The sequence below is a fragment of the Filobasidium floriforme genome (assembly GCF_021052385.1).
Source record: "Filobasidium floriforme strain CBS 6241 chromosome Unknown HD553scaffold_23, whole genome shotgun sequence".
NCBI classification, from domain to species: Eukaryota; Fungi; Basidiomycota; class Tremellomycetes; order Filobasidiales; family Filobasidiaceae; genus Filobasidium; species Filobasidium floriforme.
In genome coordinates this window covers 423,606-443,404 of record NW_025763644.1, presented here as the reverse complement: position 1 = coordinate 443,404, position 19,799 = coordinate 423,606, and the positions used below count along the sequence as shown (strand labels likewise).

General features: G+C 53.4%; 6 protein-coding genes across 6 annotated transcripts; 4 read left to right on the top strand and 2 right to left on the bottom strand.

Annotated features, from left to right (window-relative positions):
* Nucleotides 1-98: 98 nt before the first annotated feature.
* Nucleotides 99-3,049, bottom strand: HD553DRAFT_362699 (uncharacterized protein; the record flags this gene model as incomplete). Its single annotated transcript, XM_046184000.1, has 7 exons — nt 2,500-3,049; nt 2,445-2,457; nt 2,124-2,374; nt 1,907-2,088; nt 1,183-1,320; nt 489-1,110; nt 99-299 (listed from the first exon to the last, which is right to left on the bottom strand). Exons 1-7 carry the CDS (start codon nt 2,566-2,568, stop codon nt 99-101), a joined length of 1,476 nt encoding a protein of 491 aa, XP_046033752.1. The 5' UTR covers nt 2,569-3,049.
* HD553DRAFT_300349 (sugar transporter-like protein) lies at nt 2,562-5,686 on the top strand. The gene is made up of 13 exons (XM_046178632.1): nt 2,562-3,011; nt 3,077-3,128; nt 3,210-3,262; nt 3,345-3,361; nt 3,474-3,494; nt 3,580-3,762; nt 3,834-3,936; nt 4,002-4,543; nt 4,615-4,913; nt 4,998-5,013; nt 5,079-5,141; nt 5,213-5,275; nt 5,350-5,686. Exons 1-13 carry the CDS (start codon nt 2,846-2,848, stop codon nt 5,488-5,490), a joined length of 1,719 nt encoding a protein of 572 aa, XP_046033751.1. The 5' UTR covers nt 2,562-2,845; the 3' UTR covers nt 5,491-5,686.
* A 40-nt stretch (nt 5,687-5,726) lies between these two features.
* HD553DRAFT_326297 (uncharacterized protein) lies at nt 5,727-7,049 on the top strand (the record flags this gene model as incomplete). Its single annotated transcript, XM_046181683.1, has 4 exons — nt 5,727-5,882; nt 5,994-6,316; nt 6,500-6,710; nt 6,840-7,049. 4 exons carry the CDS (start codon nt 5,727-5,729, stop codon nt 7,047-7,049), a joined length of 900 nt encoding a protein of 299 aa, XP_046033750.1.
* Nucleotides 7,050-7,315: 266 nt separating this feature from the next.
* Nucleotides 7,316-8,080, top strand: HD553DRAFT_318077 (uncharacterized protein). The gene has a single exon (XM_046180831.1). It carries the CDS (start codon nt 7,347-7,349, stop codon nt 8,052-8,054), a length of 708 nt encoding a protein of 235 aa, XP_046033749.1. The 5' UTR covers nt 7,316-7,346; the 3' UTR covers nt 8,055-8,080.
* Nucleotides 8,081-10,512: 2,432 nt separating this feature from the next.
* HD553DRAFT_337128 (major facilitator superfamily domain-containing protein) lies at nt 10,513-13,315 on the bottom strand (the record flags this gene model as incomplete). Its single annotated transcript, XM_046182264.1, has 11 exons — nt 12,879-13,315; nt 12,709-12,807; nt 12,540-12,643; nt 12,324-12,474; nt 12,102-12,253; nt 11,731-12,037; nt 11,553-11,668; nt 11,394-11,489; nt 11,201-11,334; nt 10,790-11,139; nt 10,513-10,724 (listed from the first exon to the last, which is right to left on the bottom strand). Exons 1-11 carry the CDS (start codon nt 13,069-13,071, stop codon nt 10,513-10,515), a joined length of 1,914 nt encoding a protein of 637 aa, XP_046033748.1. The 5' UTR covers nt 13,072-13,315.
* Nucleotides 13,316-17,587: 4,272 nt separating this feature from the next.
* HD553DRAFT_276838 (putative leucine repeat-containing protein) lies at nt 17,588-19,726 on the top strand (the record flags this gene model as incomplete). The annotated part of the gene is made up of 5 exons (XM_046177973.1): nt 17,588-18,356; nt 18,421-18,660; nt 18,730-19,002; nt 19,071-19,359; nt 19,429-19,726. 5 exons carry the CDS (start codon nt 17,588-17,590, stop codon nt 19,724-19,726), a joined length of 1,869 nt encoding a protein of 622 aa, XP_046033747.1.
* Between the last annotated feature and the right edge of the window lie 73 nt (nt 19,727-19,799).

Below are 19,799 nucleotides of genomic sequence, written 5' to 3'. Positions count from 1 at the left end.
GCCAAAATGCAAGCGCGATCGTCGCACATCCTCCGCCGATACATGCTCGAAACCGTTCAGTAATCAGCGTCTCATCTCATGACATACACGTCTCGAATCTAAAGCACGGAAGTTCTCCCGTCCTTCTCTCTGATACAAGTAATCTTGTATATACCTTGCGTCCCTGTCCCGAGCTGGACTTCCCAAGCTTCCGCGATAATACGGAGAGCTCGACTGATCTTCTGTATGTTATTGCGCAGCTGTTCCGTCAGATCTCCTTGGTAATTCGGATCTACCCATACCATCCGTTTCTCCACAACCTGCATATACGGATCCAACAGCACCACGATGCGTTCACATATAAATTCCCCCAGAAATGTTCTGAAGCCATCATTATTCGGATCCGACAGGAACGGGAGGATTGCAACTCGCACGGCATCAGCATGGCTGGCGAAGTCAGTTGCCGCGTAACTATAGAATCGCCCAAGCGTATCTATCCGTCTACGGACCTTGTCGAAAGATCTCGTACTTCGTGATTGTGATGCGGAGACGCTGTATTCCATTGCGTTGTCTATCTTGGAGGCGACGAAGTCATTTGCCGATATGTCGGGCGGTCCTCGCCGTGTCACCGCCTTCTTCGGGCGGCGAACATGGATTTTCGTGATTCCCCCGTAGATGACGGCAGACGTATTAGCGTTCGACCCGCCATTTCCTCTTGCGCTCATGGATGCAGAAGAATGGCCAGGATAGTTTTGACTGGGCTCGTCCTCCGTTGGATTACTTGACTGTAGGGTGTATCGAGCCGAGTCTGGAAACTCTTCTTGGAAACAAGTTGGAGCTTGGTCTAAGGGACCAAACGCAGAGGGAACGGTGACCGTACTAGGCCAAACAGAATAATTCCATGGGTAATTGGCATCCATAACGGACCGACATGGCGAATGAGCGGGCTCTTGGACAAACAGAGAGGTTGTCTGGTTTATATCTCCAGGCTGTGTCAGCAGACCCGCATGATCAGCCATCCGTGTGAAGCTGGTGAGACCCCTTGTGGACATATCAGCCTGACGGGAAACCAGTGGCTGCTGTGGAAACACAGAGTCTCGATTGAATGGTCCAGTCGGGACCGTGTGATTGCTGTAAGCCTTCACGCAGTCACAGTCATCGACAGAATCTGTTGGTCGGTGACTAGTGTTCAACATGGCTGACATTCCATGCCCTTCTTGTCCTTGGTACGTCGATGCGAAAGGCATTGCGCATAAATTCGGATCCGCATGATCTGTCTCGTCTGCCCAGCCATAACAGACATAGGTGCTGTGCGGGCTGTTGGACATGGGAGCGATGACACTTGTGATTGAAGCAGAATATAGTTGTCAAGCTACTGGACATGTCATCTCGAGTTGTAGTTCCTCCATATGTAAACGATATATTTAACCATTACCAAAAACGAGAAGCTTCGATAAGACGGAGAAGCATGGCTTCAGGAGGCCTTCCATTGTCCTGTTGTATCCGCTTCCTCGAGGATCTTCGCTGTCACTAAGCCTAGGTCTCGAGACTATGGCTCATGACGAAAGCGTCTGAAACCAGAAAAGCGGTGTCTGGCCGGGGAGCTCGAAAGTCAGAGCGTCACCTATAGGAATCAGCTTCAATGCCACATCCTGGTTTTCAGCCCTCTGTTTGGTGCCGCGAGAAAAGACCCCTGCCCAAAGGCAAATCAATCTCTCGGGCTGGTATCACCTGACGAGTGCGCTGATCGAGCTGAATGTCAAGCAATCATCCGTTCGAGAGTTCGCCACCCTGCGGTCACCAGCGGACACAACCCGCTTCACAGGCCGATTAAGCAGCAAGTCGCATAATTCCCCCTGGAAGATTGAATCAGGTGCGTATTTTCGCTTGACCCTATCATTGAGGCGTCTCTTTACCGCCTACCTACCACGACAGGGCGATAGTCATGTAGTCACTTCCATCGAATCCAACGTTGCTTGTCGCATATTCGTGTGCAAATCGCTCGACGAGAAGGGGCGGATGAAAGAGAGCCAAACTACATTGAATCGGGCGATTAGTCGGGCTTGGGGTGGCGACGGCAAATCGCAAATCGTCGATACGAGGATCGACCTGCTCTAGCCGGCGGTATCGCCACCCTTATGAACCCTATCGGATCGCTTCTGGCGTTCTCGGATAGGTGAAACCTGCCACATCATGCCGACGGCACTCGCACCCGAAACGTCGATCCATTCCATGCGAGCAACGATCGACGATCGGCGATCTTCGAAGATCAAAAGAGGTCTCACGTGACCCGAAGCCACAACGGTAGGAATCGTAAGCCATACTCGCAGCCGAACCAGGACAAGACCGGCGGTGACGTCATTCTCATTCCCGTTTTGTCTTGGCTTGACCGAAGCTGGAATTCATTTCTCGTCGTACCTGGCTAGTCGATCTGGGTTTTCCCGATCGAGACAACCTCGGCTGACCATTCCGCGAACCCTCGGTCAAGGGCGCAGCCACTCAGGTCTAGTGGCTTTTTACGTCGTTGGAGCCCGAGGGACCAGCATGGTGACCGGGGTCGTACGGCATGAGCATGAGATTACCGTACATTTTTCTTGTTGGTCGCGGGTCGATCCCGAGGGAGGGAGAGCTGATCCATCGTCGTCGTCGCAATCGCAATCGTCGCCTCTCCGCCGTGATCCACCCTGAGAGGGGTCTCCGGTATAATATATAGATATACTGTCAGCGAGCGGGTCATTCGCTCATTCAACTACCCTCACCTTGCGATCGTTCAAACTTTCGACCGTGATCGACTGCCAATATTCGACATCACCTGCAGTCCACTTCCAACACAAATTCTCCGAACACAACGACGACGAGCACGACCATGGTCAAAGCATCCGTTTCCGCCGAGAAGGGCGACCCATCCTCACTCCTCCGTCCGAACCCTGGCGAAAAGGTCGAGATGGACCCGAACCCCATCTACGGGGAAGGGGACCACCATGGACATGGCGACAAACTGAGTGCGGGGGCGATCTTGAAGGGAGATGCTGGTGAGAGCTGGTCATGCCTCCCTGCCCATAGAAAAGCTGACATTCCGCTCCGTCCGGCTCACCAGGCCACACCATGCCATCCACCCCGTTCGAGATGAAGGCGGCGCTCGTCAACCGGCAAGTCTGCTTGCTTTGTCGTTTGCGCTCTACGAGGACTTTATCGCTCATCTCGTAGATGTGCTTTCAACCTGTTCACAGAGAGCTGGACAAGATGGGCCTGGGAAGGTACCAAAAGGCTATCTGGCTGTTGTGTATGTGGGCCTTCACGATTACGACCAAATACCGACAATCATAGAAATTTGGCTAATTTCTGTATACTTATTCCTCAAACAGGTGGATTTGGTTACTTTGTATGTGTGCCCCTGACGACCACGACTGAAGAGCAATGATTCAACAATGTGGCTAACTGACATGGCCAAACTTTTGATTTCTCGTCTTCCTACCTACTTGTACTTCAAATAGGTGGACTTGATGTGGTCGCAGGTGAGTTGGCGGTGCAGCGCATTCCCGGTTAGATATGCATCTGACCACCTTCCACCTCTTCTTCCATATTCGTCAAAACTTGTAGGGTCTCGGTCTCCTCGCCACGGCTCTCTACCAAGAGTTCGGCGTACCCGAGGGTAGACAGGGTGTTGTTTTCAGTGCCATGTCCGCCGGTCTTACAGGCGGCGCGTTCTTCTGGGGTTTGGCGGTTGATGTTATTGGAAGGAAATGGGCGTTCAATTTGACCGTCTTGATCACCTGTGTTTTCGTGAGGTGATGATTTCCCCCTGTTTTCGGTTTACTGTTGCTGATCTCGGAATGGGCTGTTGACATCGACAGGGATCGCTGGTTGCGGCCAGTCAAAATTATGCGACAGCTTGCGCGATGTTTGCGCTCTGTGGATTCGGGCTGGGAGGCCAGATTCCAATCGACGCGACCATCAGTGAGTCTTCGGTAGTCATCTCCTCGTAGTGAACACGAGGCTGATCTAATCGCGTCCGCTCGCAGCCCTCGAGTTTCTGCCTCAGAACCGTCGGTATCTCCTCTCGCTGCTTTCCATGTGGCAGCCCATCGGTGTCGTCGTCGCCTCGGCCATCACCTTTGGCACAGTCCCAAAGTACCGATGTCCCACAACCGAACCGCCTCTTCCGGCTTGTTTCGAGGTCGCCGACGGCGCGCCTTGTTGTTCCCCGAGTAGCAACTACGGATGGAGGGTCTGCTGCGGTGTTCTCGGTGGTATCACCCTCTTGGTCTTCATCGTCCGATTCTTCGTTTTCAACTTCTACGAGTCGCCCAAGTACCTCATCGGTCGTGGAAAGGAGGAGGAGGCCATCGACGTCTTGCACAAGATTGCTAGGTTCAACAAGATGCCACCCCCCGAGTTGACCATGGAGCACTTCAACGATATCGACACCAAGATGAGCGTCGTCACGGTCGCCTCGGACGAGGAGCTCTTGGGACGCAAGTTGACCGTCATGGAGACTGCCAAGCGAGTTGTCAAGGAGTCGCTCAAGAGGGCCGCGCATTTAAAGGGACTGTTCATGACTCCTGTAAGCTGTGCCTCGTTCTAGACTGTTTAACGGACTTTGACCGAACTGACATGTCGCTGTCTCGCCTGCAGATCATGGCTTTTACCACCATCGTCCTCTGGATCGCCTACATCGGAGACTTCTGGTCATTCAACATTGCCGGTTCTTTCCTGCCCATCATTCTGCAGCGACGAAATCTCGACCGTCAGATTTCAGTCACCGAGACGTACCGACAATACATCTATATCTACCTTCCCGGAGTTCTCGGTGCGATCATGGCAATGTTTGCCGTTCAGCTGCCGGTGATCGGAAGGAAGTGGTCGTTGGTTATCGGAGCGGCATTGCAGGGAGTCAGCATGGCCTGTTATACCGCCGTCAACACGCCGGCCGCGTAAGTTGATTGAAGAAGCGGGGCAAATGAAAGCACCATTTAAGCTGAACAGCCGCTTCTCTCTTGTCTTTCCATGATATGTAGTGCTGTCGGCTTGAACGTAAGTTGATTTGAGTCACAGGCCGATATTGGATGACAAACTGATTTTCATGCTTCCTACGTTAGGCCTTTGAATACGTCATGCAAACGTTCTTCAATGCCATTCTTTACGCCACTACGCCGGAATTTGTAAGCTTGTTTTCGATCCAACTAGTTGCAAATATGTGAATGCTGATTGCATTTGCGCTGTGCACCCATAGTTCCCGGCTTACGTACGAGGATCGGCTTGTGGTTTGGCTTCGACCCTTGGGCGACTGTCAGGTGTAAGTCTTGCTGTGCCTTGCCTCTGCCTGTAATGTATAACTGATCTTTCCCCCTCATTTACCACGGTCTACAGATCGTTGCGCCCTTCGCCGCTCAGGACCTCTTGGCCAAGGAAAGTAACGGTGTGCTCTGGCTCGCTGTTGGAGGTATCTGGCTCTCGATGCTGGTTTTGATCTTCTTGCCGATCGAGACCAGGCACAGGCAGTCCTACTAGACTTGAAAAAAGTTACGCCGAAAGGTGGGTTTTCATACGTTTCCCGAATAGGATTGATTGTTTTGTGGGTTCTACGTCGGACACCCGTATTGCACGGGCCCGAGCTTCATGTGGTGGTCATATAATGCCTAGGTTTTCCTGTAAGCTTTCTCTATGTATCTACAAATTCTACAAACTATAAGATCTGGTTTGCCTACGACCGACCAAAAATCTATCTGAAATTGGTCCCCGAGAATATGCCCACACTGCTCTCACGGGGTACACTCAAGCCATCAATCCCCGCTTATGCCTCTGCGCTTTCAGCTTGGAAGATCATTCGAAACCTTCCACAAAGACTTCCCATACTGGTCTCGAAGTTCGATCAAAACGAGATTGGCGTCCTCTCAGCGCGTGTGAAGGACAGTCTCCCACGCCGATAGGATTTCAGGTAGCACTAGCATCATCCAGCGGTGGTTTGGTATTGACTGTCGGCCCTTTTCAGGAGTTTTGTTTAATGCTTCCAGGTAACTATTGACAGCCAGAGAAGTCTGCTGCACAGTTTCTTGCGCGAACCGGACGAAGTTCGGTTCGCTGAGCCTCTGGGAGTATCTCTCCATGCTCTGAAGAAGATCCGGCGCGGTGTCACGATTTCTCTTGAACAGCTCGACCAGATCGAGTGCTGCCTGTTGACCCTTCTCAAGCTGATCAGTCGGGTGGTACTTATCCTGACGAGTCTCGGCGAGATATCGCCACTGATCTTCGACATTTCTTGGGCGCAGACTGAGTATCGATGCACGGGAATTGCTGGCTTCCGTCGCCGCCAGCCTTTTGGTCCCCCTCAAAGACTGTAAGCCTACCAAAGCCGACTGAAGAGATGGTGGGTGAGGCACAGAAGACGCAATCGATGAATCTTCCATAGAAGATACGCTTGCTGACGTGGAGGGGTACAGATGGCTGGCGGGTTTTCCTCTCCCGTTGAAGCCTTTTGAGCTCGTCGTCGGCCCCAGCGGACAGATTGTACTGCTCGTAGCCGGACTGCCCGGACATTCCATCCGTTTTGGGAATTGTGGAACCTCCGAGCGTGGTCGCCGAGAGCTGTTGCTGGCCGTCCATTGATACTTTCAGGCGTGTTGATTCAGGTTGCTATTTGTTTCAACGGCAAGTTATCTAGATTTAGTATCACCTCTACCGTTCCGAGCATGGGGACCATTGCTGCTCTATATATCGATATGATCGCAAAGGTACAAACCTCGGTCGGTCAATCAGGAGAGAACATGTTCGCCATCACAGATCGTGACGGAGATCTTGAAACAAAGGATGACACTGAATTACGTCTGCGATTTGAATCAACACTTACTACCAGGTGACAGGTGGTCACATGTCCCGATCAAGAAGCCTACTGTACTAGAGCCAAGGAGCCAGCTAACGTTGCATCTGCTAGATATTGTCAGCTCGTACTAGGAGCTAGCAGCCGCTTCGTCTGTCAAGCGGTTCTTGTGTTCAGTCCTGACAATGGCCCGCTTCGCAATGCCGTTCTCGTAACACACTTTGTGAACGGGCTGACACCCCCTGGCGTCTGAAGACACAAGGCATGCGGTCACATGGTCAAGCTTATCGCGCCTCGTTCTATCTGTCATACGAGTTCAAGCCGTTGGACATGAACTCCGCTCAGGCTTTCGATTTCAGCGTCGGGGGAGGGTAGCGATCTCATGAAACGCGGGAGATCGCTATTTTATGCGCGTCGCCCCTCCTCTCCCCTCCCCCCCTCCCCTCGTACGGGTCCAGATAGATCACCTCGATAGGATCGATATATAGCCTTCCATCCTCAACCCCCATATACAGATGAAAACACACGAATCTACAGACTGCCAGCAACCATGGACGGTCACACTACGGACCCGGATCACGACCTTTTGCACAACATTGACCTCTCGACATTGGACGGTTTCGGGCTCGACCGGTTCTTGCCTGCCCGCGATGAGGTCCAACCCAGAGTCGACGGGGATGACGATAATGAGGGAGTCGAGGTCGAGAATTCGAGGAAGGACCAAGAAAGAGGGAGAGACGGAATTGTGGGACAAGTCACAAGACGATTGGAGGAGGATGCAGAGGAACGAGCCGACGGGACTACAGGGAAACGTCGTCGAGTCGAGATCGAGGAACAGGGCAGAGGCCCTGAGGGTTCGAAAGAGCTCGATACCGAACGACCACTTCGAGATCAGGTTCAAGTTCAAAACCTGGATGACGAAGAAGAGGAAGAGTACAGACCAGAAGTCCCCGAAATCAGCCGTTCACCCTCTCATTCTCTCCACGACCACAACGATAACCTTGAGACCCATGGCCACGAGCATACACAAGCCCCTATCGACCCCGATCAACCTCTGCCCACCGATGTCTTGACTTCCATCCAGACTGAAAACCCAACCGATCACCCGAGCCCGATTCACGCTCATGCTAAACCCCAGACTTCCGAGACCATCGAACAAGAGAGATCTCCATCTCCGAATACCAAGCGGGTTCGGCAACGAGAAGCAAATCGGTTGGCCGCGTTGAGAAGTCGGGGCAAGAAGAAGGGTGAAGTGTGAGTAGAGTTGATTCGGAGAGAGGTATGGCTACAACATTTTGTATCATAATGCTGATGATGATCTCTGTCGATATCGACATCTGGCATTCATCCGCTCCTTGGCATCGACCTCGCTTCTCAATTACCGATTATTTTCTTGCATTATCCAACAAATAAATCAGTGCGGTACTGGAGCAAACGATCACCACGATCCAAGAAGAGAATGTAAGGCTCAGGGGAAAACTAGAACGGTTGTTGGCACTCGCTGGGAATGGGCCTCTAGCGGGGGCCGGAGGTGGCCTACGTGCCGAACAACCAGTGGCTTCAGGCTCGGGCTCGGGTAATCAAGCATCGCCATCGCGACGACCAAGTCACATGGAAGAACAGCCAGGTCACATGCCAGAGTCTGCGGGATTATCGTCGTATTCCACGGGGCAGACTCAGCCCCGGGAAGTAACGACCACGGTAGATCTAGGGCAAGGGGTGTCGGTCGACCTCGATCTCAGCGGGAGACAGGTCGAAAATGAACCCGGCGAGAGCGGGGAAGGGACGGGGGATATGGAGGATCTGGTCGTTAATGGGAACAGCGGCATCAACGACTCTGCACGACCGGCATCACCGTCACCACGAACGCAAGCTCAGACGCACGGGCAAACACAACTGCGTACAAATACATGGTCAGGGGATCTATCTGAACAGAATCCGATATCGACTGGGATGACTGCAGAATTGGGGCTGGATCTGGAAAGGTTATTACCCCTGCAACGGGAACTCGACAACCTTCGACGGCGACTCGAGCAAAGGTTCGAAAAAGGAAAGATATCGACGGCACTTAGCAATGGTGACGAGTCTCAGGCGGTAGCCATGAGTGACAGCAGTGCGAGTGCAAGCGATAGTGTTGTCTTCGACGAGGAGAAAACAGCGCTCGTCGCTCACGTCCGATACTTGAAAGAAGAGAATGACCGAATCGAGCGGCAACGAAAGACGCTAGAAAGGGAGATTCTAGAGAGGAAAGTGCTGCTTGAAAGTCGAGCGAGGTCAAGGCCGCCGGACGAGGCGGAGCAGAACGGGAGCACGTCCGCGGCTGAAGGTAGCAAGTGGGCACCGGATGGTATGGGGGTAGAGAGGGCTTTGTTGGAGCTGAGGGGGTGGCTCGACGGGGCACTGAAGACGTGGACGGCGGTGAGTCGCACTCTGGTCGTACCCTGACCACGAGTACTGTTGCTGATGATAAGACACGCCGATGAGCTTTCCAGACCGGGATACTACAAGTACCACCGGAACGACCCAATGCAATTCCCTTGCCCGTCCCGACTGTTACACGCAAGACCGCTCGACCGCGTAAAGAACGGACAAAGAGGCGAGATCAGGGTTTGGAAACCCTCGCCGATGGTACAGGTCAGGGTCAGGGTGGGCCGGAGGTCGATACAGACGCAAACCGGGATATCGCGATCAACCTAGATGACCAGGAGATGCGGAGAGATGAGCCGGAGCAAAACGATACCGTCAACGTGGTCGATCCTGATCTGGTTGCCGCTGTCAACGCACACAATGCCGCCACGACGGGGACTCAAGATGAGGAAGCCCAGGCTCAGCAGAACTTGCAGAGGATCCTCGCTATGTACTCGGCGGGCGCGGCCAGCGGAGATGGGGACTCGAACGGCGATGGTGAAGGCAGGGATGACGGGCAGGAGGGGGATCAGGACATCCATATGCAGGATATAGCAAGCACGAGTCAGGGGGCGGACTTTTTGGCTTACTTGGCGAGGGAGACGAGGCGGGCATAGGGCGGAATCAGCGACCTTTGTCGTCTAAGCGCAATGTAGCCGCGACAACCTATTTTTTGGCGTATAGAACGCCCCATGAGTTGCTATATCACGACTGCGGCATAGCTGAGTGTGAAAGGTTAACAAAGGATAGACATCCCGGGGCTCTCGTTTTAGCTCCTAGAGTCGAAGCCTTTGTCAATATATAGTATACGAGAGTAAGAAGCACTGAGGCGTTGGTTTTCAGAGTTTTCAGTCTTTCTCATGGACAAGGCCATGTGCACTTTATCTCTTCTCTCAGCGACCGTCGATTCAGCATACCATGTGTGTGGCGGACATTGCGAGACAGCCAGCTTCGAGACGATCGATCCGAACCACAACCTTAGTCTCGACTGATTGTTAGGTCATGGTCGAGCCAGTGTAAGCACGATAAGGAGGCGTCGAGCTGCTTCGACGTGATCAAGTGTCAAGCTAGCTTTGATAGATTAAGGTTCATTTATTCTCTGTGCATGGGAGAATACATTTTGGCCGGTTAGGTATCACGAGCTAGATCGGAACCGCAATGAGACGGTTGGAGCAAAGACTACAGAATGCACTGGTCCCATCGCTTGTATGGCTGATTGACCGGGCGGATTAATAGCATACGTTTGCCGATTCACTTATAGGTTTTGTAACCTAGCCACCAACGGTCGTTCAGTGGCGTGATCGAGAAGCCTACATCGGCCGCTTGTCTCCTCCCTTGGCATCCTGTGCATCCTCCTTGCGGACTATCTCGTCAGGCTCTCTCCAACGTAAAATCTTGTGCTTCTCAATGGCATTATGGTTCTGGCCGAGATAGTAGTTGGACGCGAACATCGCGCAGATGAGGGACCCAAATGAGACGATCAAGGCCGAAAGGAAAAGGCCATCCACGGAATCGAGGTAGGCTAGCAGGATATCCGTACGAGATCAGTCAGGGGTTCAGATGGATCATCGTCAGCCAGGATCATACCTTGCTTGACCAGCTCTCTCGGTTGGGCTTCGCGCGCTTTATAGATCGACCCAAAGATAGATGCCAATTCGGTTGAGTTGTGCGTCGCTCCTATGTACTTCTCTAGATGCTCTGGCACTCGCTTGTTCCAGACCGAAGCCGATATGGCAATAGATATCGAGCTTCCTAACGAACTGATCAGGTTCAGCACTGCAGTGGCGATGGCCATGTCTTGGTGTGGAACAGAACCCTGGACACCGATGTACGATGTCATGACTGAGATGGAACCGCCGAGGCCGATAAGCGCTTGCGAGCTGACGAGGACCGCCGTAGTGGGCCGTTTGGTGGCGTAATAAACCAGACCCATCCCGCTGTGATGAAAGGAACTGAATGATCGGCGCCTGCGAATACGAACACCGCTCTACGACTTACAGGCAGCGAACAGCCAAGGCTGAGGCTTGAATATACTTGTATCGATGGCTGAATCGGATGAAGAGACCGAAAAAGACGGCGAAACCGCACTGCGCTACCGAGAGCGTATTGTTGAAGAACGTATAGTCTCGTTGCTGTCGCATATCGTGTGAGCTGATCAGAAAGCTGGGCCAAGATGGAATGCCAAACTTACATTATAGTCGGTGACGACCCAAACCCAGGAAGCAAAATACGCATCGTAAAGGTAAGCCGAGAACAAGTAGAAGAAATCGACACCAACACAAGCAATCTGTAAGAGTTCGGGCTCAATACGCCGCGCCGAGCTACTGTAAAATCGTTGATCGAGACTCACAAGTGTCCGGTTGAACACTCTTTTCGGTAAGAACGGATACTCGGCGAAGAATCCATCCCAGATCGCCCACGAAATGAACAGTACTCCGCCAACGACCAGCATGGCAATAAGAGATGCTATGGACGTGAGAGAAGTCAGCCACGCTATGTATTGAAAGGGAAGAAACCGCCATACTCACGATTCTTGTATCCGTTCTCGGCAGTAGTGCTCAGCGTGATCGGTGTAAGCAAGAGAGCAAAGGCGAAACCCATCAAGAGCGAGCCGAACGCGTTTAGTCGGGTCCAGTAGAAGCGACAACTCTGCCACATTGTCCGCTGTGCTGTTTCGTGTTGGACAGGTGCAGCTTGACCTAGTTGCTCACGGCGAGTTGCTGAAGACGAGGCGAGGGAAACGGCGCCCAGCTTCTTGGCACGGTGGTCCCCGATATGCAGCACGATCAAAGCAGGAGCTACGCAGACAGGCAGCAGGATACAGAACATTCCGTACTGAACACCACTAGCGTGATCAGCCACTACGTGGTGAGCGAGACAATCTGAGAATGCCACTCACACCCCATCGCCACCCGTTTTCGCTGTACCCTTGAATACCGGACACGATGTAACCCGCTACGAAGGCGTTTGGAACGTACGGTAGATTAACGGCCCCGTTGACAAACGATCGCCATTGTAGCGAGGTGATGTCTGCGATCAGCAAGCTGTTGACTGCGTAAAGAGCACACAAGGACGAGTCTCAGCTACGTGGAAGTGTGAACAGCAGAAAGTCCGGACCCACGGAAGGTGATTCCAGTGTTGCCCAAGGTATAAACGACTTGACCTGCGACAAGGGTCTCCACGTTTTGGGCGCCGGCGCACATAGCGTATCCTACGGCGTAGAGCACCACGGCGAGGGTGAGAGCGTGAGGTCGAGACCAGATATCGGCCAACTTCGTACGAAGCCGGTTGTCAGCCATCTTTTCGCGACAAAGACCAGAGAAGCGAACTGAGATACCTTGGCGATAAACGGAGGAGCGACTCCACCGATGATACCGTTGACCACCCCGATCGTCCCAATTATCGTATGTTCGCCGAAGGACGATGTAGCAAACTGAGCGTCTGTCCGGGGTACATCATCGGTATAAATGAGTTCAGGCTAAGAAAGCAGCGCTAACGGCACGCACAATACGCCGTGGTGCTCCGACTCAACGAGTAGACGTAGGCAATCAATCCGATGGAGATCCAGAGGGTGTAGAGACCCCATCCTTTCCCAAAGACGACATCTGCGGAGATGACAGCCGAACGTCAGCATGAGACGGGCTGGACGACAACGACGACGCCATCCCGCGCTTACACAGCGCCTCGATTCTGGTCACACCGTCGTCTTGTCGCACGTTCTCTTCGACTTCGGTATCGGGACTGGCGGCTTCCTTGTCGTCCTTGTCGATGGAGCGTTCTTCAGCGGGAGTCGCCGATGGATCATGAGACAGCGAATAGGCAGTGTTTGATTGCGCGATGGCATCGAGGCTCTGCAGTTGGCGTGACATCGTTGTACGTCAACGGTCAGGAATGCTCGATGAAGTTTCGATGTTGAAAGTATAGCTCCACCCGGAAGCCTTGCATGTTTTCATCCCGAGCGATACTTGTACGATTTGAGACACGCTGGCCCTTCCCGACAACTCTGCATGCCGAGCCGGAAAAGACTCGCCGACACACATGGGACCGAGCGCAAGGCGCACGCCAGCACCAAGAATTTCTGAAAGTGTAGCGATATCTAGGGATAAAGTTGACCCGATGGAGCATACGAAGGGGTGACTCGGACGACTCGAGGGGAAAATCCTAATCAGATAGCGACCCGAAAAGATGTTTCCGCCCTATCTCGCCCGGGCCCACGTGTCGCCAAGACAACACGGTCTGTCACCCCTCGTATAGCGGCGCAGTCCCAAGTCTAAAATGGACAGAGCAGGAACCGGATAACACTTGTGATACAGAACCCGCGGCTTTCAACCTGCGAACCTTGACGTGCGTCGGCAGGTCGTCTCCAGAAGTTGACGACCCTGTGGCCTACGGTGTTTCAGTTTGACCGATGCCGTCATTTGCCTGCCGTCACCCATGTACGTCACAGCGGCGCGATCACGTGACCGACCGTCTTACGTGATCTCGCGCGCGCGTTTGTCGTCCTCACTTGATCAACAAACAGAGCGACGGTGCGACCTCGGCACGACAAACCAGCTTTGGATGTATAGCATGTATAGAGAGTTGTCAACTACCTTGACTTGACCTATGGGGGATGAACCTTTCAAAATTCTGGAGGGGAGATTCACCAGATAGACCTGTCTTTCTGTAGAAATAGAGGACGATTGGAGGCAGGAATCAACGACACGATCACGTCTTACACGGTCATTACGCGGACATCAAAACAAACAACAAACATCAACGAACGAACGACAACCATCAGAGCTGATTGACCGAACTTGTTCAAGCCAAACAAGTTCTCGCCGACTTCATAGTGATTTAGTAGGTTGAGAGGTACGCTATCAGTAGACGAAACTTCCGAGAACATCTAGAGCTAACACCTTCTCTCAATATAAAGGTATACCCCACTGACGGCGATCATCACCTCACCATGAACGCACCCGGCTGGCAGACCTCGGAGCTCGACGAAGAATGGCCCGATACCTCTCTTCCCGGATCTACCCATCGACTATCCGTATCATCATCCGCTTCTAGCTCAACTTCCTCCAGTCGCCCGTCATCAAGCCGAAACCATGAACAGACCTCTCAGAAATTCGGAAGTCTTCGATCTATGGGCTCAGGTTTACCTTCACGCACCCCCTTTCGAGTAGTATCCGGACATACCCAAAACTCTATGGGTTCTCTTCTCGCTCCGCCTGCAGTGGGTACTACCCCTCAGGATGCGGAGCGGGAAAAGAGACGGTTGAGCGGGTTGAGCCCGCCGAATTCCATAGGGGGGTCTTCAGGCGGGAAACTAGGCGACGAGACGCGGGAGAACGGAGATGCCTCGCAACAGGACGAATACCATAACAGCCCGCAAGGGACAGGACCTATCGGGACATTTTTGGTCAAGGAGACTGATGAGGAAGAAGGACCGCCGAAGCATTTGCTGAGGAACCCGTTCTTGAACAATCAAGCAGGAGGTGCTGTCGGGGGGTTGTTTCAGCCGTTGGCGTTGGAGAGCATGTTCCAGCCCCCTCCGGCTGCTACGTCGGGTTCGATTTCTCTGGGACAGCCGAGCGGGTCTACATCTGGATCTAGGTCGAATTCGGGAACTGGGTCTGGTTCCGCATCGGGGTCAGGGTCGGAAACAGCAGAAAACCCCAGTCCCGGTGCTTCCTCTCAAGCACGATCAACATCCCCTACATCACCCGTCCCGTCTTCACTACGAGGATCAGCAAAAGCTGGACTGAGAAGGACATCACATTCATACGTCCCTGTTAGGCCTAGTCGGTTGAGCGAGAGCATTTCTCCCTCGCCAGAAAGCTCTATCTCAAAGTCTGTGGCCGGATCGGTGCACGAGTCTGAACAGCAGGAATTAGAACAAGAGTACGGGAACTCGATCGAACAAGACGGAGGATCTAGGTTGAGTCAACAGGGAGGACGTGCTGAGTCGGGCATGACCCAGATGAGGAGGTTCTCCGGGCAGAAAAATTCTATGCAGGATGTCTCTTTCACTTTCTCGCCTCGTCGAGACACGTCTCACTTCGGGTATGGAGGAAGCCAGAACGCGTCGACCTCGACACCGGCACCGGCACACGCAGGGAAAGCATCTTTAAAGCTCTTCAGCCTGAGGGATTCGGTCGCTGTATATCCGGTCAACGACGAGAAGGGGCTGGAGACGCCTTTAGCGGCGGTCTCTGCCGGACGCAAGAAGCGGGAAGAGAACAGGTTGAAGCAGGCCGCGATGGTCGGCGGTTGGGAACGCGGAAATGATCGTAGAGGTAGCGCGGATCTGATTGATCGCAGTCGAGGCGTGAGGATGGAGGATGAAGCGAATCACCACGAGGAAGGGGAAGAAAGCTGTGGGGAAGAGGATGACCCAAGAGGTGAGGAAGAGATGAGCACAGACGAGGAGATGAGGGAGAGGAAACCGAAAAGAATTAGGTTGGATTCGCCCTCTATCGCCTCTGAATCCGGATCCGGATCTCCTTCCCACTCGTCACTGAGTGACAGACAAGGATCTTTCGGCGATCGCGCTAGTCCTGCTTCTTCTCGCCGACAGCATCGATCCTTGTCCTCGACGCCTTCGTTCGCCAGCGATCGTTCCCCCGTCTCTGTGTCCCTGAACGACACACAGCGCCTGAAATTCCATATCGGTCTCAGTTCACCTCAACCTGAGAAAGGTGCTAAAGCGGCAGGCAATCGGCAGAGTTGGGAACAACGAGGAGTGGAAATGTTGCAGCATATTCGGAGCAGGTTGTTAGTCGATGGGAATGGACATCGAAGCGTCGCTGCGAGTCCTAGTACAATCACGAACAGCGGGAGCGAGCAAAGTCCAGAGAGCTCGGGTAGGCGAGAGAGTTCGTATGACGGAACTATGCGCGAGCGAAGCGGTAGGTTACAACAACATGGTGATCTTATATGGCTTAAGAAGCTAACGACCATGCATGAGTTACAGGGTCTGAGGGCAGAGAAGAGCACCTGTCGATCGGCATAAACGATTTTTCGCCTGATGCTGAGCGATTCTACGCCGCAAGACCTGCTACAAACCTTCCTGCTACACGGACGAGTAGCGCGAATACAGCCATATACGTCGGACCCGATCGGGTAGCTTCTCAGACGACGAGCAGCGGTACTGTCCGAGCGCCAATGGGACCGAGTGGGACAGTCAACTCGCTCAGTTCGGGTTCTGGAGGTACCGTCACAACCAGCGGAAGCAGTAGTACGGTAACCTCGAAATACCTCAGCGCTGGGATGGATATCATGGACAGGATCAGGGAGAGGAAATTCAGCGAAAGTAGCGGAACGCAGACGGGGCCCGAACACGAGGGAGACGCACGGTCGTCTTCCAGTGCTGGACGTCCAGCGAGTTCGCAGTCTCAGAACTGTCAGGATATAGATGACCATAACGAAGCTGCTGCCGATCTGAGGAGGTCGCGAATGGCGTCTTTGCGCGCTCAATCTGCATCCCAACCTCGACCAATCCGATCGGTCGCTTCCAGCTCGTCCACTGTGGCTGGCTTGGAAGTCAGCAACAAGCCTTCGTCGCCGCACCCTGATGGGCCTGCTTCGCCTGCATTGCCTCAGTCGACAATCGACAGCACCAGCCGCGTCATCTCGGCCACTACTGTAACTACACACCGCACAACTGCTACTGCCGTTTCGGCATCGTCCGTCAAGCCTCGAGCTGCGCTCACGAAGCCTCGCGGATTGCAGAGTATGGGTCTCGACGATATTCCTCAAATGCCGTCGCAGGTAGGCAAGATGATCTTCGATCGACAACACCTCAAGTGGGTGCGCGCATCAGGCATGAGAGGTGCTAGTGGGATTGACACTGTCCAAGAAGAAGTTGAAAGTAGCGAAGGGAGCAGCTTCGACGTGTTCGCCGGACTAGAATCGCTCCGTGACGATCGTACGGCCCCGAATCAGTCGCTTGCGCATGCATCGCTCAGGCGATCATCGACCACTGCCAAGCTCGATAATCCGAAAGAGGTTGACAATCAAGAGGGCTGGGCGACACGACAAGAGGAGACTCGTGGAGAGCCATCAGAGCATTACGGCGAGCCAGATCAGGAAGACTGCGTCTCGCTAGACGATGTCGAGGTTGAGATTGACGAGCAGAGTATACGGCGATCCATTACCACTAGCAGGATCGCGGAGGAGAGGTCGATGCCGATTGACGAAAGACTTGGCCAAGGAACATCAGGGGCGTCTCCAGACAGGTACCGGGAGGAGCGACCTACCTTTGGCCAGACTCAAAGCGCGCCAACCCCTCTGCAGGCTTCCGCTGTCGCGGAATTGACCCCGCTGCGGTCAGCTCTGCGTATTCCAGGATCGACGCCCGCTTCTGCTTTGAGGAAGAACTCAATCCTATGGGATTCCCCGATGAAGGATGTGACTGATAGCGCTACGAAGCGCAACGTCAGTTTCTCGGATGGAAAAAGACCAGGCAAAGCAACCCTCCCTAACATGGACTTCGACTCCGGTCAATACCGGGATAGCTCTGTCAGGTCCGGTCTGAACCAGGTAGACGCCTCAAAGGCCGATGTTTTCAACGATACGTCATCAAGAGGTGCATCGTCATCGCTTCGACAGCAGCTACCTTCGGCCCGGAGTCAGCGGATTCGCAATTTCCTTGAAGATATCGAGAGCGAGACCGCAGGACACCCGACCCCGACCAGAGTATCCAATGCAATCAACAAGACACTAACCGAATCCGACGAATCTTTGGAAGCGTCGCAAGCTCATACCGAAACTGAATCGGACAGCGGACGGGTACATGTCGCATCACGACGTGAATCGAGAAACGTAGGAAATGCTACATTTTTGACCGAATGCTCCTTTGCTGTCTCGCATGACAAGCTGGTTGAGATCATCACCGAGGTACAACCATTTGAACCTTACTGGGAGGACTTGACGGCAATCGACCTGTCCAAGCGAGGTGCAACCAGCGTAGCTAGGCTCAAGGAGTTCCTGCCAAAATTGGACGAAGTTAACCTCAACGACAACGAGATCAGCTATTTGAGCGGAATTCCATCCACCGTTCGAACATTGTTTGCTGCGGGTAATAAGATCAGTAGCCTCACGGCCATCAACCACCTCAGCAACATTCAATACTTGGACTTGTCGAGGAATGACCTTGACGGAGTCAGCGGTGGGTGCTGACGTGCTTCTTTCATAAAGTATCAAGCCGCTCACTGTTCCTTTCACTCCCACAGCTCTGAGTTGTCTACGACATCTCCGGGAGATCAAGATCGACCACAACCGCATCACCGATCTTGGAGACCTTCTTCAGACGGATTCTCTCGTCAAGATGAGCTGCGTCGGTAACCGTATCGCGGAGCTAGACCTGCGTCAAGCGAAATGGCCCCGATTGGAGACGCTCGATTTGTCCGATAATGACATTGCCGGGGTCTTTGCTCTGGAAAGATTGGGCAGCTTGGTCACCCTGAATCTGGGTAAGCCCTCATGCACACTTTACGCTTTGAAGTCTCGGCTTACCACCAATACTTGTGTCCGTTCATCAGAATCGAACAACTTGACCGAGCTGGTGGTAGCAGAGCCCATGCCGAGTCTGCGGATCCTGCGTATCTCGAACAACGACGTAGCAGAGGTCGACCTGTCATCATTCCCACGTCTACGAACGCTATACGCTGACAACAACTCGCTGTCCGGACTGGATCGAAGCAATCCCCGGACGATATCAAGGCTGGAGAATCTGAGTTTGCGGAATCAACGGGGTAGAACCCTCCGACTGTTCTATGATGACTTGCGGGATGTAAAGAGGCTATACATATCTGGTGAGTCGCGGTCATCCCCTTATCGACACCTTGCACAACGGCACAAACTAAGAATAGAGACGCGGTAGGCAATCCTCTGGCAATCGACTTTTTCCCCTCGAAAGCGCTCTACTCGATGGCGTATCTCGAAGCCGCAGCCTGCAAGCTATCTGACTGGCCGGTGGACTTTGCGCGACGCCTTCCGAACTTGCGCCACTTGAATCTCAACTACAATTTTATCGAGGACCTAGCGGGACTTCGTGGGTTGCAAGGCCTGCGAAAATTGTCCGTCATCGGAGGCCGGCTCGGGACCGATAGTACTCGCGGAGTGGTAGCGGACTTGCGCGATTTAGGCACTCTAGAGAGCGTAGATTTGAGGTGAGCTGAAAGTCTAGAGCAGGTGACCTTGTGGTGCAGACTCTCAACACCTGGTCCCCGAAATTGCAGAATGAACCCTTGCACCCTCAACTTCTACCTCCCGGTCATCGTCACCGATACGGCCGCCTTTTGTGCGCTTCGTACGCAAGACGACCGGACCACTCCCGGCTCGCCCTCATGGGCCAGCATGGACGTCAACTTCCGGAGAAGCCTCCCGGACGAGTGGTACAGCAAACGATTGATCTACCGAGGTCTGGTCGCGATGGCATGCGGGGGTATCCAAACCATTGACGGATTGCAGATGTCCAATGCCGAGCGGGCGAAAGCTGGACAGCTGGTCGAGTCCGCCTTGGCGGACGTAGTGTGAAACGCACTCCATCGTAACGATATTATGATATAATCCCCTTGTATCCTCTTACAACGAGATGATTCCTTCAAGC